At 44.2% G+C, this 25,093-nt stretch overlaps 1 protein-coding gene across 1 annotated transcript in view; it reads left to right on the top strand.

Annotated features, from left to right (window-relative positions):
• LOC117505736 (sarcolemmal membrane-associated protein-like) overlaps nucleotides 1–25,093 on the top strand; it is a 119,770-nt gene that overhangs the window by 81,252 nt on the left and 13,425 nt on the right. The window contains 12 exon segments of the mRNA XM_034165291.1: nucleotides 3,491–3,553; nucleotides 9,621–9,680; nucleotides 12,029–12,103; nucleotides 12,207–12,287; nucleotides 13,895–13,954; nucleotides 14,327–14,452; nucleotides 14,526–14,600; nucleotides 17,578–17,678; nucleotides 18,158–18,365; nucleotides 18,451–18,568; nucleotides 21,902–22,073; nucleotides 22,325–22,459. Coding sequence (XP_034021182.1) covers nucleotides 3,491–3,553; nucleotides 9,621–9,680; nucleotides 12,029–12,103; nucleotides 12,207–12,287; nucleotides 13,895–13,954; nucleotides 14,327–14,452; nucleotides 14,526–14,600; nucleotides 17,578–17,678; nucleotides 18,158–18,365; nucleotides 18,451–18,568; nucleotides 21,902–22,073; nucleotides 22,325–22,459 — 1,274 coding nt within the window.

Below are 25,093 nucleotides of genomic sequence, written 5' to 3' on the forward strand. Positions count from 1 at the left end.
GCCCGAGTGAAGGAGTTCAAGTACCTCGGGTTTTGTTCATGAGTGAGGGGACGATGGAGCGTGAGATTGGTCGGAGAATCGGCGCAGCAGTCGCGGTGTTGCATTCGCTCTACTGTACTGTTGTGACGAAAAGGGAGCTGAGCCAAAAGGCGAAGCTCTCGATCTGCTGGTCAGTCTTCGTTCCTACTCTCACCTATGGTCATGAGGGTTGAGTCATGACCGAAAGAACTAGATTGCAGGTACAAGCGGCCGAAGTGGGCTTCCTCAAGAGGGTGGCTGGTGTCTCCCTTAGAGATAGGGTGAGAAGTTCAGTCATCCATGGAGAGCTCGGAGTAGAGTTGCTGCTCCTTCAGGTTGAAAGGAGCCAGCTGAGGTGATTCAGGCATCTGGTAAGGATGCCCCCTGGGTGCCTCCCTAGGGAGGTGTTCCAGGCACGTCCATCTGGGAGGAGACCCTGGGGAAGACCCAGGACTAGGTGGAGAGATTATATCTCCACACTGGCCTGGGAACGCCTCTGGATCCCCCAGTCAAAGGTGGTCAGTGTGGCACGGGAAAGGGAAGTCTGGAGTGTCCTGCTGGAACTGTCTATCCCGGCTCAACGGTTGAAGATGAGTGAGTGAACAATGCAACTTATGCTCAAGGAAATCAGGTATTTTATCAGTAATGAAAAACACTCTTTTTGGCTGCTAGATTTTAATTTTAATTTTCAAGTTTCATTGAGAGCTCACTGCCACTTCTTGATGTATTTTCACTTTATCTATAAAAAATAAACCACACCATTAAGTTTCTGCAATAACATGGGGATTCTTATGCTAATTAAAATAAATCTGTGATTTAGTGACATAGTTATTAAATTCTAGAAATCGTTGATTATTCTGTGATCTGTCAGCAGCCTAACTGCTCTAACAGACTGATCAAAGCACAGCAGGACTCTGAAAGGTAGATTTTAAAACCAGTCTGGGTAAAGAGTTCTTGGTGAAAGTACTGACAGCTGATTCGTCGATTTGAGTGTATATGACACAACATGAGCGCCTCTTGACTTTAGAGTCATGATGATGGATGTCCAAAGCAGTAACTCGTCTATGTGTGGACCTTTCTTTGGCCAGATTGTTTGTCCACACTTGGACTGGAATCTTTTTCTCTGTTTTGATCTGAGGTGAAGTCATCTCCATGTCTTCTGTGAACACTGTGGACTTTGTGAAAAGTGAGTCTGGGTTTTTCCTCTCTGATGGGCTTCACTTTGGACTTTTTCTGTGTGGAGCAGAGTGCTGCAGAGATGAAGTTGTTCTGGACGTCTTGTGTTGGACAGACAGTGGGTCGGAGTTTTTCATGAAGACGTTTTGTAGTTAAGATATAAAGTCCCACACTTTTGGTTTCTCAGACAGTTCTGAATAGCATTGAACTGTCCTCCTGTCCCGCCATCTGTGTTGCCATGTGTTTGATGTCACTTGGACTCTGTTCATGTCTTCATTGTCTGACTCATTATCAGCCTGTAACTCGTTAGTCCAATTTCCCGTCTGCCTCAACGAGTCTGTCTCTTAATCTTCACCTGTCTTTCAGTCTTGTTCTCACTTCCACTGGATTATTTGTTGGAAAATTCTCATTTGAATGACTTCTACCGTTATACAAACAGGGATTAAGAAAGTTTGTTCCAGTTTAAAATGCAATTTATTTGAGTGAGTCAAATAATAATGTCTGTTTTTCATACATTGGCAGTGATTTAATTAAATTTAATACTTATAAAAATCCACTACTCTGAAAACAGACTCCAAAAGGACAAGCAATAAAATTAAATAAATAAATAAAAGTGGTAACCAGTTTGAGTCCATCTAATGGTATTTGTTTGTAAGATCAAAAGGAAAAGCAGAAACCTCTGTAACAGTTTACAGGAAAGTAAAATATAAATTAAAATGGATTAAAAAATACAAAACAAAAACAAACAAATGAAGTTTCATTGCTCTAAATGAAACTGAAAGTGAGGGGGGAAAAAAAATCTAAAATTGGCTTCTTAAAATAAATTAATGATATGGTTAATAAATTATACAAATAGTTGATTATTCTGTTAATTATCTGATTGATTGTTCAGCCTCTGAAAGGACAGTGTCTCCATGCTGATATTTTGTGAAATTTTAAACTCTTTGGACCAGATAATTATTTTTTTATTTCATTTTAACTTTTAAGATTGAAACACGTGACTTCCAAACTACTAACTTCATTATACATTTACAGCACATATTTACAAAATGGCCTCTTCAAATCTAGAGACAAAATCAGAAGTGGTGGAAAAAGTTTGGACAAAATATGTAAATTCGGCAGGAGGTTCATATATTTATAAAAAAAAACAATTACCTGCCGAAGAATGAGATTTAAAAAAAAAAAAAAAAAAAAGCATATTAAATGAACTGATTTAAGGTTTCTAACTTGAGGAAAACCGTAATTTTTAAATGGCATATTGGAAGAAAAAACAAACAAATGGTGTTCTAACAAAGTACAGTAATCTTGTGAGAAATGTTCCAAGTGTTATTGGCTTTGTTTTTTTAATAACCCAGAGCAATTAAGATTTTGCTTCCTCAATACGCGAGTCTATTTTAAGAATTGTTCGTTGCAGATCATGATTGTTTTTTAATAACCTATTTTATTTCATTTTGCACGGTGTTGCAGATATAACCTATTCTGTTTATTTATTCATCTTGGTATTTGGTTTTGCAGTTGAGGTGCTCTGCACGTGTTGTCTAAAGGCCCTTTTATGCTTCTGCTACTCTGTAACTCCGCCGCCACACAATCGCTTCGACACAGTCGTGAAACTTTTGAAGCGTCAAAATGCATTTCACAGCCAGAACAGTAGGGGGCACAATGGTTTTTTTTTTGTAAAGACTGCCCTACTATCCCATAAAAGTTGTTGATTGTGAAACCTGAAAAGTGAGATTCTGGAAATGATGTAGTTAGCGGACCAGTGAGGGCGTGTGCGCTCCCTATTGGCTCGACTTGTAGTAAGAATTTTTGGGCGGTGCACGTCAGGCTATGGAGAGCGGCTCTGAGGCGGGTTCACAACAATGCAGATGGCTCTGCATGGCTGTTGAGTTGCAGATACAGAGTAGCATAAACTGAGCTTTAGACATGTCTGAGCATGAGTCAGGTTCACTGCTGGCAGACGGGCTATAAAAACTGTTCACATTCACAGACACTCTTTGGACTCATGTTGGTTCGCATAACAGTTCTGGTTAAACTTAATTTGATTAAATCCAATACATTTGTCTTAATATTTCCCCAGACTCCTATACGAGTATGATAGGGCAAAACTATGAAATTAAGTTTGCATTCATGTTGATATTCTCTAGTATAATCTCGTGTATTTCTTAAAGGAAGCAAAAAACTTGGTGTCCAGTGTGATCAGAAGAGGCATAATCAGACTAAAGAAAAACAAACAAAAAATATCCAGCTTTATTCTGGAAATAATCTCAGTAATATCAGGTTTCTGTGTTTTTATTAGACAACTGTCATGTTAACAGCGGAGGAGAGTCTACTAGAATCCAACAGTTGATTGAATGTCCACGTGAGTACATTCGTGTTTGATGTATGCTGCTGTGCGTACAGACATGCATGATTTACATATTTATTTAGCTACGATCTGCTGAATCAGAGCGGCCTTCACTGAGCAAGTAGGTTATTGTTAAGCATGTAAAAGAGCCTTTTGAGGCATTTTAAAACAACTTTCAGTCTTTGTGCTTCTTAAAAGCCCCCTGGAAATGCATGTGAAAAATCTGTCTTTTAAACACACTTAACTTTTACATGTCATATACATTTGCAGCAGTAGGGGGCACCTCTGGACCCATGTGATTTTGGCTGCATATACTCCGTGATGAGAGATTTCATCTCAATAAAGAGAGCAGCAGAATCACACCATGTTGCGTGCTTTTTGCTTCCACCTTTCTCTCCCTGAGAAGCTGAGGCTAAGCAACGGCACAAATGAAGGGTGTTCATGCACATTATGGAACAGTTCCTCACTCTGTTCCTTTCTGGCCATGAAAGTAGATTTTTTTTTTTTTTTAAACTCTACCTTGCAATAAATGGGTTTTCTTAAAAAAACAAAAAAAACAAAAAACCCTGAATGTTTTTAGAATGTATTTTTCCAGAAGCATCTTTTGAAAAAGAGGGTTTGTCTTACTTGCAGTCTTATGACCAGTTGCAACTTGAAGGATGAGTATTTCCATTGGCACATCTTCACTGATGACTGAGTGATTACTAAATATTAGTGGACCACATCAGATTGTTGAAGTTCCTGTCTAGTCTTAAGAGGAACTGGTGCCTGTGTGTTTTGGTTAGATTGTCATGATCACCTTACTGGCTGAGGGTTTGGCTCTTTTCCAGTCTTGAAGATGACATAAAGTGCTCAAAAGGACTGCCTCCTGCTTACTCAGGTTATAGGTACTAGCCCCTTGGTGTAGGTTTAGTTCTTGCCATTTCCACCAAGTTGATCAGGCCAGTTCCAGTAATCCTGGACCACTGTAGGTACTGCACGCACAGTAGGTTCTAATAAAGTCCCTGCTACCTCAGTAATTCTCCGTGGTTTAACTGGTAGAAATGCACTTGTATGGTGCGAGCTGCTGTGATGGGAACCACACCTCTGCTCCCTTTGTTCTGCTTTAGAGGGTATTCACGTAGATGTTGTTGTCATGTGTTGCGTTGTAGGTCTTCACTGGTTCAGTTGATGAATGTTGTATACATGTGGAGCAGTACATGATGCCAACAGACTCATGTTATTTTTGATCCATAAACTGCATCAGGAGGGATTCTATCTTAATGAAGAGAGCAGCAGAATCACACCGTGTTCCCCTCTTGTTACTTCTGCTTTTTGAACAAAGACTCTGCTCAGTCACATAACGATGGAGTAGAAATCCAAAGAAACTTTAAGGTGACCAATCAGAGGACGTAATGCCCCTGTGTGTTGACAGTTTGTGGTGCCAGCATTATCTGGTTTTAATTGAAGTTATTTGACAGTATGGCTTACTAAATAATTTAAATTTATTTATATAGTGCCAAATCACAACATAAGTCCTGCATGTCTTTGGATGTGGGAGGAAACTGGAGCACCCAGAAGAAACCTGCACAAAAACGGGGAGAACATGCAAACTCCACACAGAAAGAATCAAACCCATGTCCTTCTTTCTTGCTGTGAGGCAACTGTACTATATATATATTAGGTCTAACATTAGGTCTCTCTCTTCTAAGTCCCTGTTGGTAAATGATATAATAATTGATCAACATATTGATTTATTCTGCCTTACAGAAACCTGGTTACAGCAGGATGAATATGTTAGTTTAAATGAGTCAACACCCCCGAGTCACACTAACTGTCAGAATGCTCGTAGCACGGGCCAAGGCGGAGGATTAGCAGCAATCTTCCATTCCAGCTTATTAATTAATCAAAAACCCAGACAGAGCTTTAATTCATTTGAAAGCTTGACTCTTAGTCTTGTCCATCCAAATTGGAAGTCCCAAAAAACAGTTTTATTTGTTATTATCTATCGTCCACCTGGTCGTTACTGTGAGTTTCTCTGTGAATTTTCAGACCTTTTGTCTGACTTAGTGCTTAGCTCAGATAAGATAATTATAGTGGGCGATTTTAACATCCACACAGATGCTGAGAATGACAGCCTCAACACTGCATTTAATCTATTATTAGACTCTATTGGCTTTGCTCAAAAAGTAAATGAGTCCACCCACCACTTTAATCATATCTTAGATCTTGTTCTGACTTATGGTATGGAAATAGAAGACTTAACAGTATTCCCTGAAAACTCCCTTCTGTCTGATCATTTCTTAATAACATTTACATTTACTCTGATGGACTACCCAGCAGTGGGGAATAAGTTTCATTAGACTAGAAGTCTTTCAGAAAGCGCTGTAACTAGGTTTAAGGATATGATTCCTTCTTTATGTTCTCTAATGCCATATACCAACACAGTGCAGAGTAGCTACCTAAACTCCTATCTTTGGCTGCTTTCAGTGATGCCGGTATTTGGTTAGACTCTTTCTCTCTGATTGTTCTGTCTGAGTTATTTCCATTAGTTACTTCATCCAAACCATCAACATGTTTATTAGACCCCATTCCTACCAGGCTGCTCAAGGAAGCCCTACCATTATTTAATGCTTCGATCTTAAATATGATCAATCTATCTTTGTTAGTTGGCTATGTACCACAGGCTTTTAAGGTGGCAGTAATTAAACCATTACTTAAAAAGCCATCACTTGACCCAGCTATCTTAGCTAATTATAGGCCAATCTCCAACCTTCCTTTTCTCTCAAAAATTCTTGAAAGGGTAGTTGTAAAACAGCTAACTGATCATCTGCAGAGGAATGGTCTATTTGAAGAGTTTCAGTCAGGTTTTAGAATTCATCATAGTACAGAAACAGCATTAGTGAAGGTTACAAATGATCTTCTTATGGCCTCGGACAGTGGACTCATCTCTGTGCTTGTTCTGTTAGACCTCAGTGCTGCTTTTGATACTGTTGACCATAAAATTTTATTACAGAGATTAGAGCATGCCATAGGTATTAAAGGCACTGCGCTGCGGTGATTTGAATCATATTTGTCTAATAGATTACAATTTGTTCATGTAAATGGGGAATTATGGAGTTCCACAAGGTTCTGTGCTAGGACCAGTTTTATTCACTTTATACATGCTTCCCTTAGGTAGTATTATTAGACGGTATTGCTTAAATTTTCATTGTTACGCAGATGATACCCAGCTTTATCTATCCATGAAGCCAGAGGACACACACCAATTAGCTAAACTGCAGGATTGTCTTACAGACATAAAGACATGGATGACCTCTAATTTCCTGCTTTTAAACTCAGATAAAACTGAAGTTATTGTACTTGGCCCCACAAATCTTAGAAACATGGTGTCTAACCAGATCCTTACTCTGGATGGCATTACCCTGACCTCTAGTAATACTGTGAGAAATCTTGGAGTCATTTTTGATCAGGATATGTCATTCAAAGCGCATATTAAACAAATATGTAGGACTGCTTTTTTGCATTTACGCAATATCTCTAAAATCAGAAAGGTCTTGTCTCAGAGTGATGCTGAAAAACTAATTAATGCATTTATTTCCTCTAGGCTGGACTATTGTAATTCATTATTATCAGGTTGTCCTAAAAGTTCCCTAAAAAGCCTTCAGTTAATTCAAAATGCTGCAGCTAGAGTACTGACGGGGACTAGAAGGAGAGAGCATGTCTCACCCATATTGGCCTCTCTTCATTGGCTTCCTGTTAATTCTAGAATAGAATTTAAAATTCTTCTTCTTACTTATAAGGTTTTGAATAATCAGGTCCCATCTTATCTTAGGGACCTCATAGTACCATATCACCCTAATAGAGCGCTTCGCTCTCAGACTGCAGGCTTACTTGTAGTTCCTAGGGTTTGTAAGAGTAGAATGGGAGGCAGAGCCTTCAGCTTTCAGGCTCCTCTCCTGTGGAACCAGCTCCCAGTTCAGATCAGGGAGACAGACACCCTCTCTACTTTTAAGATTAGGCTTAAAACTTTCCTTTTTGCTAAAGCTTATAGTTAGGGCTGGATCAGGTGACCCTGAACCATCCCTTAGTTATGCTGCTATAGATGTAGACTGCTGGGGGGTTCCCATGATGCACTGTTTCTTTCTCTTTTTGCTCTGTATGCACCACTCTGCATTTAATCATTAGTGATCGATCTCTGCTCCCCTCCACAGCATGTCTTTTTCCTGGTTCTCTCCCTCAGCCCCAACCAGTCCCAGCAGAAGACTGCCCCTCCCTGAGCCTGGTTCTGCTGGAGGTTTCTTCCTGTTAAAAGGGAGTTTTTCCTTCCCACTGTAGCCAAGTGCTTGCTCACAGGGGGTCGTTTTGACCGTTGGGGTTTTACATAATTATTGTATGGCCTTGCCTTACAATATAAAGCGCCTTGGGGCAACTGTTTGTTGTGATTTGGCGCTATATAAAAAAATTGATTGATTGATTGATATAGTTATTTGATATTTTGCCATCTGCGTCGTCTGTGACACAATTCTTCCATCTATCTGCGTTGTTGGTAGATATTTTGTGTTGTGTTGAGATTTTTCCCTGGCAACATCTCATTAATCCAAGACAAAGTAAAACCGGTTTATCTTACAGATGCCAGTATAAGACTGTGATGGTTAAATTCCATTAATCTCCAGCCAGAGTTCACCTGTCAGTGCATCAACAAATCCTCAGAGGAGCAGGCAGCTGTTTCTCAGTGAATAAGATAAACTGACCGGCTCACACAGGCTGGAAACTATTAAATGTGTCCTTTACAGTAACAAACAGTTTGCACACACAGGCACATTATGTCCTCTGACTGGCCACCTTAAAAATTTTTGGCTTGTCTTCGCCAATATTATATGATGAAGACCCACCTGTTCTCTTCTTACCCACCTGTTCACTTCTTAAAAGTAGAGTTAAGAAGAACATGCATACAACAAAACTGAGCCTCTGCCTTTAATCCACCGTAATAATACAGATGGACCAATGTCAAAATCCAACCCCTGGTCCGCATTGTGACATCTGGCTAACAAATCAGGTACGGGATTGCCTGTTGAGTTAAATATGGTGTGGACTGTGTGCCCCATAGCTGCTGTGAAGGCCCAAGAGAAACTTTGAACATGAGATGATTAACGGGGCTCTGGTGAAACAACTAGTCATCAACAGCGGATCAGGTGGAGGAGATGATGGTTTGTAAGTCAGCGGCTGTGAATGCAGATGATGGCTGCAGTAGGTCCTTAGACCCTGATCGCCTGGGATTTCCCAGCCATCAGACCAGGCCTAAGGATCTGTCAAGGACCATGTGTTTGTCACCTTGGAATGGCATTCCCACGTTCAACAAGCACAGGGGTCTCTAGATCAACCTTGGATGTAGATATTCTGCCTGGGAATTGACCAAGAGAAGATCTTCTGCGCCACTGAGGGTTTGCCCCAGTGATAGTCATGGACACAATCCACCCGTTCGCAACGGTGGCCAGCCACAGTCTACCACCTGGGGGCCAACTCCAGATGTAGAGATGCTGCCTTGGTCAAGGGTATGACCTAATGTGCATGTTTTGATGGTTGGAAAAAACCTTTGCAGACATGAGGGGGAACATGCAGACTCCACAACAGAAAGGAACTGAGCATGGGTGGAATCAAACTGCAGACCTTCTTGTATGTCCTCCAACTGTCAGCAATGCCTATTTTAAATTCTTGTTTTAGAGGGTACACCACAGTCCCTGTGGTCTGAAATGACGTCGCAGTGATGTCACTGTGTGGGTCATGTGACCACTCCGTCCATTGATGCGAGAGAGTCAAAAAACAAACTGCCGGGAGAATTGGTGCTTGGCTTGCAGCGCCATCTCTGGTTTGGTTTCGCTGTCACGCTGTCATAAATGTTGCTATGCTTACTGTTGGCGATCTCCAAACCTTCATGTCCAAGACTGTCAAAAATCTCTTATTTACATTTTTTTTTAGCTCTCAGCTAAGCTGCTAAAGTACCTTGTGTTTGAGACGAGTTCCTGATGGAGTTGGTGTATTTGGCTTTGGGAAGTGGTTCTGGTTTTGCTCACTGACTGTGCTGTGCTTTTCTTCTCTGCAGCAGTGAAACAGCTGAAGGAGACGGTCAGCTCTTCAATCCACAAACTGACCAACTTTGACGGTAAGAATCCAGCAAGGTGTCAAGCCAAGTCAGAAACCACCTGAAGGTTTGGTGCAGGGTTTGAAAGCTCGATGTCAGTGTTTTGTTTGTATCCGCAGGAATCTGGTGTCTTGAAAATGGGGAAAAATCAGTTTTATGTCAACAGAACACTGGCTGGCACAGCAACCGGTCTGCCTAGAAAGGCACCTTTGCTGTAAGCTACTGCTTATTTTACTGATGTTTGTAGTGGAGCAGATGAGTTTGATTTCTGGCCAGAATTGGTCACTTGGTGGTACAAGCATAAGATTTGGCATGAATGTTCTTCAGAATTACACAGGGGTCTAAATTTAAAAATGCTCCAGTCATATTGAAAGCTATACCACATTATGTGTCTGCTCACAAAGATTCTAAAAAGGTGTAGTTTGGACTATCTGTGACTGAATGTTAGAGTTATGGGGTAAAACCGGCAAGAATGGTGACAAAGGTTAGTTTCAGTTTGTACAGTGGTCAAAAGTTAAAGTTGCTCCAGTTTTTTTTAAAATATGGCACAAATTATTGGTTGAGTTAATAGGGTTTTAAAAAGGAATAATTTGCACCATGTGTCATGCTCAGTTGTCATGTTACAGGGTAACATATGTCACGTCATAGAATCCAATTAGGCTGTGTCAACATTGACATTTACTTTGCAAACCAAGCATTCAACACAGTCAAAACTATTCCATTTATTAATCCTATTGGTTCAACAAATAATTTGCACCACCTTTTACCAAAATTGGAGCAATTTTAACTTTTGACTCCTGTACAAACTGAAATTGACCTTTGTTACCATTCTTGCTGTTTTTACCCCATAACTCCATAACATTCAGTCATAGATAGTCCAAACTATACCTTTTTAGAATCTTTGTGATCAGACACATAATGTGGTATAGCTTTCAATATGATGGGAGCATTTTTAAATTTTGACCCCTGTGTAATTCTTCATTGACCTGGCTGCCATATTGGATTTTCAAGTGGCCAGCACTTTTTTTTTCCCTCAAACACTGTTTTATGAAGAACTTTCATGCCAAATCTAATGCGTGTACCACCAAGTGAAGGTTTGTTTCAGCTATCTGCTGCACTATTGGGCTTTTTGGCAGGTAACACGACAACTGGCTTGTTGGTTCCAAAAAAGAGGTTTCACCTTTCAGAGTGACTTCACAGAATGACTTCACACTGAAGTTATCTTCTGTTCAATCCAGGCCTGAGTGGTATTCCTAGATTCATGCTTCTGCCACTATCCAGTCTGGGGTAGGGTTTGTGGACCTGGATTTGGTCCCTCATGGTGGCCATTGCACCTAATGGCTAGGTTGTGTCGAAGTTGTAATTAGATTGAATTAAAGTTGGAGAACAAATTTGCTACCAGTACCAATAAAGTTTAGTATGACCCTTTGCTTTGAGGAACATCCTGAGAATTGGCAGGATCACCAGCAAGTTGTTGGACTTGATGTATCTTTGAATTGCGTTTAGTGCACCAAATGTCTGGACAGTGGAACAATATTTCAAAAAATCACCAATGGCTTTGTGCACTTCCAGAGCTTTGGCATGGTTGTGGAATTCCAGTATGGTCTGGGTTCACTTCCAGGTGTTGCCACCTTTGCCTATTGCACAGAACAGGGGATTGGAACCACTGACTTTATTTTCCAAATATAAGAAGCACTGTTGAATGTTTCTGGGGCCACATTTTGTCCCAGATGGATCAGGTTCTTTCAGACAACCAAGCAGGTAAACCTCGGTGTTAGCCATGTAAACACGCAAAAGGCCCGGTCACATGGCACAGAGTGTTAGCTGAACAAATGGGGAAAAAAGTCACAAATCGTTGAGAAAAAGTGGACGAATGAGCCTGGGCGTCTCCCATCACCGAAAAGCCTGTGAGTGCAGAGCACGTAAAAGACCGAAATGAAACCAAAACTAAAAAAAAAACAAAACAAAAAAAAAAAACGAAGAGAACGGTGACCTTGACACTTTAAAAAAATCTAAACTAAGTGCCAGTGTGTGATGGGGGGGGGGGCGCTACGCAGATGATGACGAACTGTCAGGACAGTAACCAAAACGGAATACGGACGAATTGAGGTTGTTGCCAGGATTCATTCACTTTTTTCAACAGTTTGAAAATTCTGATGAAGCACCAGCTACAGGAACGAAGCTGGACGATGGTTAAACAGTGTCTCAGAAAGTTAACGTAAGTCCAGATTTCTTGTTTCATTTTGGCTTTGGTGTCCTTCATTAGTGCTGTGTGACCGGGGCTTTACAGATGTTGCTCAGTATTCATGTGTCTGTTTCAGCACGTCTGCCAAGTGTGAACATGTCTCACTCTCTTTGTGTCTTTGTAGAAGTGATGGATGCCCATCTACAGAACAACCAGACAGCAGAAGACAACATTCTGACCAGTCCTGATCGACTTAAAGGTAGACAAGGCGTAAACAGTTTGAGTACAAACACCAAGAATACGCATCCTGATGGTCTGTCCCAAAAGGTTCTCAGTAACACGTTTCTGTGTTTCCATAACAGGGAATCCGATGGATGCCAAAGAGTCCGACATGTCAGACACGCTGAGTCCCAGCAAAGACCGCAGCAGTGACGACACATCAGGTGAGAACAAGATGCACGTGCAATGTTTACCTTCTCCAAAGAGGTTCTGTTTCAAACATTTTAAAATGAGTTTCACGTTCGTTTTAAAGTTGGTTCACATGCTGGGAAACAAGTAATTAGTTGTCAGAGAAGCTCTGGATCTGAGAGTATTGTTGGTGTTATTGTAAGTACTTTATTATTACAAGCCTGCTGCTCCTAGTGGTTGGATTGTGTCTAACTGTAATTAGGATGGGTTAAATGTAGAGGACACATTTCATTGTATGTATAATGGCAATAAAGGCTCCATTCTATTCTACAAGTGCATTGTCCATAAGATCAGGGACACAACTATAAGTTTGTCTGTCAGTCCATCTTATTTTCACCAAAAGTTAACAAATCAATAAACAGTTGAAACGCTTTTGAGCATTTCTGGTACATTTCCAGCTTGAAACCCAAAATTTATGAAAAAATAAATAAATAAATGAATTGATTTTTTTTTTTTTTCTTTTGCCCCCAGAACTTTGATCTCCCTGTATTAATGCTTAAAACTCTAGATTGAGTTTTTACAGTTTTAAGATATGAACCTTTGCTGGAAGGACGTGTTACTCTTGTTGTAAGAGGTTTTTGGTGTTAAAACCTAACCTTTTAAATGTTACAATTCACTCACTAGCTGACTCACTCTCCAACCATTTTTCTGGGATAGAGGTCACACGAGCAACAGCTCCAGCAGGGCACCCCAGACCTCCCTTTCCCGTTCCACATTGGCCACCTCTGACTGGGGGATCCCAAGGCATTCCCAGGCCAGTGTGGAGATATAATCTCTTCACCTAGTCCTGGGTCTACCTGGGGTCTCCTCTCAAATGGACGTGCCTGGAACACCTCTCTAGGGAGGCGCCTAGGAGGCATCCTTACCAAATGCCCGAACTACCTCAGCTGGCTCTTTTCAACGCAAAGGAGCAGTGACTCTACTCCGAGCTCCCCATGGATGACTGAACTTCTCCCCCTATCTCTAAGGGAGACACCAGCCACCCTCCTAAAGAAGCCCATTTCGGCCGCTTGTACCTGCGATCTAGTTCTTTCGGTCATGACCCAACCCTCATGACCATAGGTGAGAGTAGGAATGAAGCTTGACCAGTAGATCGACCTTTTGGCTCAGCTCCCTTTTCATCACAACAGTACAGTAGAGCGAATGCAACACTGACCTTGCTGCACCGATTCTCAGGCCAATCTCACGCTCCATCGTCCCCTCACTCGTGAACAAAACCCAGAGGTACTAGAACTCCTTCACTTGGGGCAAGACCACAGTAGGCAATCCATTGGTTTCCTGCTGAGAACCATGGCCTCAGATTTAGAGGTGCTGATCCTCATCCCAGCTGCTTGACACTCTGCTGCGAACCGATCCAGTGAGTGTTGGTCACCGGCCGATGAAGCCAACAGGACCACATCATCTGCAAAAAGCAGTGATAATCTTACAATTATTGAACTTCATAAAACTAGAGGAAAACTTTCATGTCTCAAATGTAAAAAAAAAAAAAAAAAAGTTGCTCTTTGTTCTTTTAAGTTGTTTCTTTAAAAAAAATGGTGCGTAAATGCTCATAATGATGACAAATGTTCTGGATTTCTTTCAGAAGGTAACATGGACGATCAGGAGCTGAATGAACCACAGAACAGAGTCGCTTTGCTCAAAGGTACCTCGGCCACTCCATTGAGGGTTTATCTGCAGGAGTTAAACGCACGATAAATCCACTGAATGCGACAGATGGGCACTGTTTGTCAGGGGGCCCTTTGGAGCTCCTTCTTTAATGAGTAGACTTCTCCCACAAATTGAAGTTGGGTTGTTTTTAAGTTGATACAAACCTTCACTCAGGTTCCTGCAGCCATAATGTGCTAAAAATGATTTTAAAGTCTAATTTTGAAGAAATTTAAATGTTAAAAAGTAAACTGCAGCTCATGAACTGACCACACGGCCAAAGTAGTTGAGTAAATGTTGTGTGTTCAGACGGTTCAGGTCTGGTCTGACGGTTCAGGCCCGGTCTCACGGGTTTTGGTTGTGTCTGTAGCGGAGTTGCACCGGGCTGGTCTGGAGCCTGGAGACACAGACCAGGTGATCCACCATCTCCACCGAGAGCTGCTAGAAGCCCAGGAACTCGCAAACACTGGCAAGCAGAAGTGTCTGGAGCTGCAAGGTCAGTCACAGATCCCCGTGAAAGAAAAGGAGGTGCACCGACCGAGGCTGACTGACCCGCTGTGTGTTTACAGCTCTGCTCGAGGAGGAGAGGAGGAGCAACTCCCAGCTGACGGAGGAGTCGACCAAACAGATCAAGTATCTGCAGAGTGAGTCCTCATCACACCCACCACAGCCACTGTTTGCCTTATGTTCACATCCCACCTCCTCCTGACTCCTCTCTTTCAATTCTACCTCCTCCTCAGTGCTCGCTCTTTGAATCCCACCTCCTCATTTTTTTGAGAATCCAGCCTCCTTCTCACTCTTCTCTTAGAATCCTTCCACCTCCTTCTCAGTCCTCTTAGAATCCCACCTCCCCCTCACACTTCTCTTAGAATCCTTCCACCTCCTCCTCACACTTCTCTTAGAATCCCACCTCCTCCTCCTCACTCTTCTTAGAATCCCTCCTCCTCCTCCTCACTCTTCTTAGAATCCCTCTTCCTCCTCACTCTTCTTAAAATCCCTCCTCCTCCTCCTCCGCACTCTTCTTAGAATCCCACCTCCTCCTCCTCCGCACTCTTCTTAGAATCCCACCTCCTCCTCCTCCTCTGCACTCTTCTTAGAATCCCTCTTCCTCCTCACTCTTCTTAAAATCCCTCCTCCTCCTCCTCCTCCGCACTCTTCTTAGAATCCCACCTCCTCCTCCTCTGCACTCTTCTTAGAATCCCACCTCCTCCTCCTCTGCACTCTTCTTAGAATCCCACCTCCTCCTCCTCTGCACTCTTCTTAGAATCCCACCTCCTCGTCCTCTGCACTCTTCTTAGAATCCCACCTCCTCCTCCTCCGCACTCTTCTTAGAATCCCTCCTCCTCACTCTTCTCTTAGAATCCCACCTCCTCACTCTTCTCTTAGAATCCCACCTCCTCACTCTTCTCTTCTCCTCTTCACTCTTCTCTTAGAATCCCTCCTCCTCTTCTCTTAGAATCCCACCACCTCCTTCTCACTCTTCTCTTAGAATCCCACCACCTCCTTCTCACTCTTCTCTTAGAATCCCACCTCCTCCTCCTCATTCTTCTCTTAGAATCCCACCACCTCACTCTTCTCATAAGCCCCTTTCACACTGGTGCAAACGTAGAGTTGTGCATTATGGCGTACCTACTACGCTGAGTTATGCAGCTCTACGCAGCTTAGTGCCACGTTTTTGCTCCCCAACGCAGCAGTAAGCCGAGGGGTACGTGAGGCGGATGCAAGAATTTAAACATGTTAAATTTTTTCTGCGTAGAGCAGTGGACGCAGAAAGCACTTTTTTTTTAAGCAAGTTTGCACTTCTGCATGCAAATCTACACAACTGTACACTGTCGAAACTGAGTCCGTGGCTCCAAACATTGCGTGGTAGAAACAGAAGCCGGTTTGTGAGCGCTGCTGTGGAGGGAGAGACGCAGCTCCTCCATGGGCGGTGCTGGTGTGTGGTGTGGGGCTTCTGCCGCTGCGTGTGATGGGGCAAGTGCGGCTGCTGTCATGCCATGGTGCTGGTCAGTGAGGAAGAATTTGTCGGCCTCCTCTGCCAACGCCCAGCAGTCTGTGATCATGGTGTTGGCCAGCCCTGCGCACATCTGACGGACTTGGTTCACAAAAACTGCGGCTGGTGTCCTCTCAGAACCTGCAGCATTCTGTGCATGAACTCTGAAGGGCTTGCTGTCGTCCAGCCTGTGCAGAGAGATGAGCCTGCTGGCCCTTTCAATCTGGCAGTTCAAATGTTTTGAGGTGATCCTTGATGGTTGAGTATTTCTTCACAGCAGGGGGGCTTTGCAGGAGCGCGATCTGCCTCATTGACGTGGAGCTGCTGAGGGCAGACGCAACATAATGCAAATGCACGTCAGAAAACATGGTTTGTTTCAATTCATAGAATGGATTTTTTTCAAAATCCAGAGGACACAAACAGCAAGTCTCCGGAAAAAAAGAGCAGACAGAGACCACGAGCTCTCTGTCTCTCTCTCGTGGTCAAACAAGAAGCGTAATGTTTAAGTATGAGTTTAAATGGCAATATTTTCCTTTTTTCTTTTTTGGTGGGAGCACACAACAGACTCTGAACTTTGTGATCTTATGTTATGAGCTGTGACGAGACAGCAGTATTTTCCAAGTGCAGTGATGTGTTCTGTACAGCCAGCAGGAGTGAACTGAAAGAGTTGAATTGGTTTTAAATGGCAGCAAAAAGCAAACATATGCGCGATTACGCAGAGTATGTGCTTATTTCAGGCGTAATCGAAACGTAACACAACACAACTCTGTTTGCGCCGGTGGGAAAGGGGCTTTAAAATCCCACTACCTCCTCCTCACTCTTCTCTTTGAATCCCACCTCCTCCTCCTCACTCTTCTCTCAGAATCTCACCTCTTCCTCCTCCTCCTCCTCACTCTTCTCTCAGAATCTCACCTCTTCCTCCTCCTCACTCTTCTCTCAGAATCTCACCTCTTCCTCCTCCTCCTCCTCACTCTTCTCTCAGAATCTCACCACCTCCTCACTCTTCTCTCTGAATCCCACCTCCTCCTCCTCACTCTTTTCTCTGAATCCCACCTCCTCCTCCTCACTCTTTTCTCTGAATCCCACCTCCTCCTCCTCACTCTTTTCTCTGAATCCCACCTCCTCCTCCTCCTCACTCTTTTCTCTGAATCCCACCTCCTCCTCCTCACTCTTTTCTCTGAATCCCACCTCCTCCTCTTCCTCCTCACTCTTCTCTCTGAATCTCACCTCCTCCTCCTCACTCTTCTCTCTGAATCCCACCTCCTCCTCCTCACTCTTTTCTTAGAATCCCACCTCCTCCTCCTCATTCTTCCCTCTGAATCTCACCCCCTCCTCCTCCTCACTCTTCCCTCTGAATCTCACCCCCTCCTCCTCCTCACTCTTCTCTTAGAATCCCACCTCCTCCTCCTCATTCTTCTCTTAGAATCCCACCTCCTCCTCCTCACTCTTCTCTCTGAATCCCACCTCCTCCTCCTCACTCTTCTCTTAGAATCCCACCTCCTCCTCCTCACTCTTCTCTCTGAATCCCACCTCCTCACTCTTCTCTCTGAATCCCACCTCCTTCTCCTCCTCACTCTTCTCTTTGAATCGCACCTTCTCCTGACTCCTCTTTTTTTTCTTGTCTTCAGCTCAGCTCGGGAAGCTGCAGGCCGACATGGAAGCGCTGAGGGAGCAGAGGGAGAGCACGATCTGTAGCACCAGAGACGAGCTGTACTCCGCGCAGGAGGAGGTGCTGCTCCATCATCATGTCATGCGTCCTCCCACCTGTCTCATGCTTTCATTTCAGCACGCCTTTAACGCCTTATGACTCCTGAGGAGTCGCCTCAGTAATACTCTCTGACTGTATCTCCTTCCATCTTTCTGAATTTACAAGACCTCCTCCTGTCGGCTCACTCTAACTCCTCCCTCCTCCTATTTGCCGTCTGACTTTGACCTTTTAAGCTCCACCTGGTTTTCCTCACTCCACTGACTTTCTTTCCTCCTGATTCACTCCCAGCACACTGTGACTTCTTCAGCTCCATCTGAGTTCATGTGGTTTGTCCTCATTCCCAAAATTTTCTTTTCACATTATTCCAGCTCTCACTTTTCATAACTAATTTGTCTCCATCTCCTCTAAATTTGCCAGACATTCTCATATTTCTCGCAGCTCGTGTCTCCTCACCGGTCCCTCAGGAGTTCACCTGACATTGATTTTCTTTTGGCCTTCAGGTCCTCGTCCTGCGTCATGCTATGGAGGCAGCCACAGCAGAGAGGGAGCGTGAGATCGCCGCCCTACAGGCCGACCTGGGCAGCGTTCGCTGTGAGCTGGAACACTGGAAAAACACGGCCGCTAAATACGAGGAGGAGATTGGGCGGCTGCAGGAGGCCTTCACACGGCAGCAGCAGCAGCAGCAGCACACAGCGAGCCAGCTGCAGGGTGAGCCGCGCTCTCGCTGAGGCGCTTTCAAAATGATTCCACCGTGTCTTATTTTAATGTCCCGTTTTGTGCGTGTGTCTCCCAGCGGAGTGTGCAGAGTTGCAGCAGCGGTGTGCATCTTTGCAGCAGGACTGTGACGGCCTGAGAGCTGACCGAAAAGCTCTTACGGACAGACTGCACCGCTTAGAGGCTGAGCTGAGCAGGTAAACAAACATCATTCAACAGCAAGATAAATAAATAATAAATTGAAAAATTTAATTCTATCAGCCACTTGCAGCTATGTGCACAATAAGACACACACACTTTAACAAAAAACATGTTATTTATTGAACATTTACCAAAGCAAAGACAAATATGCCATGAAATTGGTTTGCCATGTGCGTAAAGTAACGATAAGTAAGGATGCAGTGAGGGCAGCTATGAAGTGGGTGAAGAGTGGAAAGGCAGTTGATCCAGATGACATTCCAATGGAGGCATAGAAATGTTTAGGAGAAATGGCAGTGGAGTTTCTAACCAGATTGTTTAATAAAATCTTGAAAAGTGAGAGGATGCCTGAGGAGTGGCGACAGAATGTGCTCGTTCCTATTTTTAAGAACAAGGGTGATGGGCAGAGTTGCAGTGACTTACAGAGGCATAAAGTTGATCAGTCACAGCGTGAAGTTTTGGGAAAGAGTAGTAGAAGCTAGGCTTAGAAAACAGGTGAAGAGCTGTGAGCAGCAATATGGTTTCATGCTGAGAAAGAGCACTACAGATACAATATTTGCTCTGAGAACACTGTTGAAGTACAGAGAAGGCCAGAAAGAGTTACATTGTGCGTTTGTGGATTTAGAGAAAGCTTATGACAGGGTGCCAAGAGAAGAGTTGTGGTATTGTATGAGAAAATCTGGAGTGGCAGAGATGTTTGTAAGGGTAGTGCATGACGTGTACAAGGATAGTCTGAAAACGGTGAGATGCGCAGTAGGAATGACATTCATTCAAGATTAGGTGGGATTACACCAAGGATCAGCTCTGAGTCCTTTCTTGTTTGCAGTGGTGATGGACAGGTTGACGGATGAGATCAGACAGGAGTCTGCATGGACAGTGATGTTTGCAGATGATATTGTGATCTGTATTGAGAGTGCAGAACAGATTGAGCCGAGCCTGGAGAGGTGTAGATATGCTCTGGAGAGAAGGGGAATGAAAGTCATTAAGAGTAAGACTGAGTACATGTAGAGGTGGTGAAAGTAGATGAGTTTAAATAGCGGTAGAGAGGTGAAGGAGAGAGTGCAGGCAGGGTGGAGTGGGTGGAGAAAGGTGGCAGGAGTGATCTGTAACCGAAGAATATCTGCAAGAGTGATGAAGGGGAAAGTCTACAAGACAGTAGTGAGACCAGCTATGTTGTACGGTTTAGAGATGGTGACACTAACAAAAAGACGTTGCACTCTCTGTGGGAGTGACAAGAATAGACAGGATTAGGAATGAACATATCAGAGGCACAGCTCAGGTGGGACAGTTCAGAGAGGTGAGACTGAGATAGTTTGGATATGTGCAGAGGAGGGACCCAGGGTATATAGGGAGAAAGATGCTGAGGATGGAGCCACCAGGCAGGAGAAGAGGGAGTCCAAAGAGGAGGTTTACGGATGTGCTGAGGGAGGACATGCAGGTGGTTGGTGTGACAGAGGAAGATACAGAGGACAGGGTGAGATGGAAACCATTGATCTGCTGCGGTGCCCCCTAACGGGAGCAGCCGAAAGAAGATGCTGCGTAAACCCTCACCCTCCCTCCACCTGGGTATACCTAACGATTAAGCCTAGTTTACACATAGATGGTTTTGTCGGCGGGCAGTACATAGACCAAAGTTCGCGATAGTTCCGGCTGTTTTCGCGGTGGAAAGGGGCAGAGCATTTCGCCGGCGTTTTGGCCGCCGTCCTATCCGCAAATACACGGCTAAAACGCCGCTAAATCCGCCGAATAAAGCGGCGTTTTGACACCGTAGTATCCGGCACACGTAAGGCCACTGGGGTTAATACCCAGTTCTGTCCTTTACAATCGCAGGTTAAGACGCGCATGAGAACGGCAGTGTTCTGCTGCTGCCGATAATGCCCTGTGTACCGCTGGATTTATCCAGGCAAGTCCTGCGTTACTCCAGGAACTTTTGCATATAGGCACCGCCCCCAGAGTATAATAGGCTGAAGCAGCAGGAATACATGCCTCTGTCACTGCAGGGGGAGGGAGATCATCCTCAGCCTTTTATTCTCCTTCCTTTTACCCTCCTCAACGTGTTGCTCCGTCTCCACCACAGGGCTAACCCTCTGCTTCTGAACCAGACCTCTTGGTAAGTCCTTGCCGCTGCCAATTTTCTTTTAGGAGGCATACTGGAGCTTCTCTGCAAAAATATCTGGAGCTGGCCCCGAGTGAGAGGCCTGCATGCAGCGCGCTAGCGTTTTTATACTGACCACCGCCTATCGGCCGTTTGGAATGCCATTAACCGGGAGGTTAGAACGGCGTACTGCCTGCTAGCGCCGCCGTTTTGTCTGCCTGTCGCCGGTTAAAACGCCTTTGAGGACGCCGATGTGGGCTCTATCGCCGTTTTACACGCCGTTTATTAGGGATACAACGCCGGCCACCAATTACGGCGGTGTAAACTGCGGCACTACAGGAAGGGGCAGGATGAAACGGCGATTAAAAAATATCAAACGCCGTTGTTCACGTTGTCTCCGTCGTCACGCGAATTCTCCGGGAGTGCTCCCGGAATTATTCTACATTTTTTCGACGATTCCCGGTAAAGCCGGAACTAAGCCACGCCCCCTAGTGCCGGCGTTAACAATGGCGTGTGATCCTTAAGACGGCCAAAAACTCTTCTGGGACGCTTCCGGGAGCTCTTACTGTCTGTGTAAACGGGGCTTTAGTCTCATTATCCATTTATCTGATGAGTTTCATAAGCAGTTACCTGTTTGGTGTTTGAAATACTAACCTGAGAAGAATGACTAAACCTCACAGTGCAGAAATCAGTAGTTACTTGTTTAGGATGGGGTTTCCTGGTCAACACCATTCATTGCCTGGTGGAAATCTGACCTTTGACCGACAATGGCCCTACATATGTGTGTTGGATTGGTCCAAATCGGGTTCAGAATCGAGCCCATTGACCTTGACTTTTGAAGAAATTAACATTTTAAGGGTCACTCTGGGGTCAACCTTCCTCCACACACTGTTGGGTTGAAGTCAGGCAGACATGAACTTGACCTCAATGATTGACCAGCACATTTGACCACATCTGGACAATTCCAAAACTGCCAAGTGTGGTACAATTCTGGACATAACACTTTGACTCTTGACCCCAATAACCTTGACCTTTGTCAAAAGAATCCCTTTCAGTGCAGTCTGGGGTCAACCTTGAATCATACTGAGTTTGCTAGAAACTGGTCAAAGGACCCCTGAGAAGGATGGAAGCGAACCAAAAAATGTTGTTCGTGATGTCGTACAGTTTTCACCTGATTGCTGTTTCAGCTGGATCGCCCGTCATGTCAGTGACGTGTTGACCTTGATGGTCTTTTCAGCACCAGGGAGCAGAGTTTGGTCCTCAGCAACAGCCTGGAGTTTCTAGAAAAGAGGGAGGAGGTTCTGCAGGATAAGCTCGGTTCTCTGGAGAACCAGCACCTGCAGGATGCGAGCAAGCTGAAGAGCCAGCTGGACCAGGCCCAGGCCCGCACCCACACACTGCAGAGAGAGGTACTCCCACACTCACCCCGGTACTCAGCAGGGCCCAAGGTTCTGCTTCCTGCCTGCACCACCCAACTCATCATTGTCGGGTTACAAGAATGCATATCGATGAGTAAAGAGAACCTATTGAGGTGGACACCTGGTCCAGTCCAAACCAGCTCCAAGTACTCCTGCTAATTTGAAAACAGAAATCTCACATTGCGAAGATGTTGAAATGTTTTGTTTATGGCCATGTCAGACTTTTTTTCAACCCTGTGCAGTATGAAGACACTCAGTCCCAGTTGTTGGACCTCCGTCAACGATATGAGAGGACGGAACAGGAGAAACTGAACATCCACCAGGAGCTGGAACAGTGTCGGAGCAACCTGAAGGTTCTGCAGGACAAGACCAGCTCTGTGAGTGCGCTCCGACATACAGAATCAAACCAAAACCGCTTACAGGCTCTTATTTTCATTATGATCTCGTTAGTCTGCCATCACCGGAGATCTAAACTCAATTAAAAGTCTTAATGCATCTACCACTCCATAATTATGTGGATACGCAGTTGTTTTGACGCAGTCATGAACCTTTCGAAGTTCTCTGGGTGTCGCAATGCAGTTCACCGCCAGAACAGTAGGGAGTGCAGCAATTTTTGTAAAGACTGGTCTACTATCTCATGACACCAGCTGTGAATGTCTCTGATTGGAAAACTGGAAAAGCGAGATTCTAGAAATGACATAGGTGGCGGACAAGTCATGGTCTCCATGCAGTCTCCGTCATCTCAGTGTAGTTTTAATTTTTGGGAGGGGCGCGTCAGGCTATGGAGAGGGGTTCGGAGGAGGTTTGCAACAGTGTGGAGGGCTCTGCGTGGCTACAGAGTTGCGAATACAGAGTAGCGTAAATTAGGATACAGCCACAATGTCAGTAATGTCAGTTATTTCTAATGTCATGAACCATCTTACAGTTTGAAGAGATGTTTTGTCCAATCAACCCGTTTATTTCAAAATGTAGCTTTTCAAAATCCAGTTTAGTGTTTGATTCAGAACCACTGTGTTTGTTTGACTCGATCGGGAGATAACGTAGGTGTCAACCTGACTCCAGAAAGGGGCGGGATGAACTCATCCACTCTGCTGTTACTCACTTGGTCAGTCCAGAGAAACCCGCACCCTCTCTGCCCCTTCTACAGTCAGGTAGACACCTATGAAATAAGTACGTTTTTTTGTGATCAACAATTTTATTTTAGGGATCAGTAGAACAGAACAAACAAACAACAAACCATGTGGAGATTAAACAGGAGAGGAAATAAGTACAATAAATACAAATAAGTACATGATAATCAACAACAATAATAATGGATGAGGACGGTGTCGTAATATTAACCAAAAACAAAGGCAGATACCGTATTTTCCACACCATAAGGCGCACCTAAAAGCCTTAAATTTTCACAAAAATCGGCCGTGCGCCCTATAATCCGGTGCGCCTTATGTGCGCACTGATTTCCAAAATCTGTAAAAACGACCGACGTCTTTGACCGTCGGAATATCGGACCATATCCCGCTGACACAAGGAAGTAATACGTAAAGTACGTACGCTAGCAGCGTAGAGTACGTACCCTGGCAGCGATAAACCAATCGCAGAACATTACGTAATACGTAAAGTACGTACGCTGGTAGTGTAGAGTACATACACTTACCTCCGCCACTCCTCCGGTAGTTACCGTATACTACAGGTATCCTGCAAAACAATATTTGTATGAGGCACAATTCAAACTGCAGGCTATCAGTTACGCGGTTGTTCATGGGAATAGAGCAGCTGCGACAGGAAACAAGAAAATGAACTGCGTTAGTTAAAAAGACCAAACGGAGTTTCCACAGAAACAAAGCGAGGTGGCCACAGCTAGAAGACCAGCTGTTCAATTCAGACACAGAAGATGAAGACTTCGATGGATTTGTGACAGAACCATAATAAAAAATAATGTACCATATTTTAAATACTGGTAGTTCAAAGTTGTTAAAAAGTTCAAATAAACTCACCGTTTTGCTTCCGTGACTTTTTTTTGTGTGTGTAGACTATATGTTTTAGCGTGCGCCTTTTGTAAGGGTTAAGTACCCACTAATTGAGGCCATGCGTTTTGTAAGGGTTAAGTACCCGCTAATTGAGGGCGCGCCTTATAATCCGGTGCGCCTTATGGTGCAGAAAATATGGTAGTCTTATGTAAAAATGTTGTCATTGTGGCAATCTCTGTGTGGTGAGGAGGATCGTCTCTGAATCGATTCCCAGACAGGATGGTGAACACGGGGAAAATCTACATCCAGGCTGGTGGATCTAGAGACGCCTTTGTGTGGATTTGTTTAACATGGGAATGTTATTACGCTCCAACAAACACACAGTCCTTGACAGATCCTCAGGCTGGTCCGATGGCTGGGAAATCCCAGATGATCAGGGGTCTGAGGACCTGCTGCAGCCTTCATCCACCTTCACAGCTGTTGTTTCAAGCCATCACCTCCTCCACCTGATCTGCCACTGAGGATGTCTTGTTTCACCAAGGCCCCATTAGCCATCATGTGTTCAGGGTTCCTGTTATGCCTTTGGCTATGGGGCACACAAGGTCCCCACCGTATTCACCCTACATGTAATCCCCTACTTTATCTGTTACCCTTGTAGAGAAGAAATGACTCTCTACAAGAGTCAAGACAGAAGTCAGACTACCAGAGCAAGAATTAGCTGAGGAAGCTTCTGCGATTTGAAGCGAAACGTCCTGGCGTCAAGCAACACAGTCCAATCGAAGATTCAAGCTTCTCTACTACCTTAGTAATTTGTGTGCATAGAAGTTCAAGAAACAGGTGGAATATGTCGGAAAGCTGCGCGTGTTGGCAAAGCCACAAATGGAGGAACAAGGGAGACAATATTTCCTTCCATAAGTAAGTGGTTTTGGTTCTTCTTGTCACTTTGTCCGTGATATTTGGATGATAAACAGCTGTATGTCTCCTGCCGTACCTGTGTCGCCCGATGACACTGACCATTAACTCTTCACTTATGTCTAGTTGATA

Source organism: Thalassophryne amazonica, chromosome 3 (assembly GCF_902500255.1).
Source record: "Thalassophryne amazonica chromosome 3, fThaAma1.1, whole genome shotgun sequence".
Lineage (NCBI taxonomy): Eukaryota > Metazoa > Chordata > Actinopteri > Batrachoidiformes > Batrachoididae > Thalassophryne > Thalassophryne amazonica.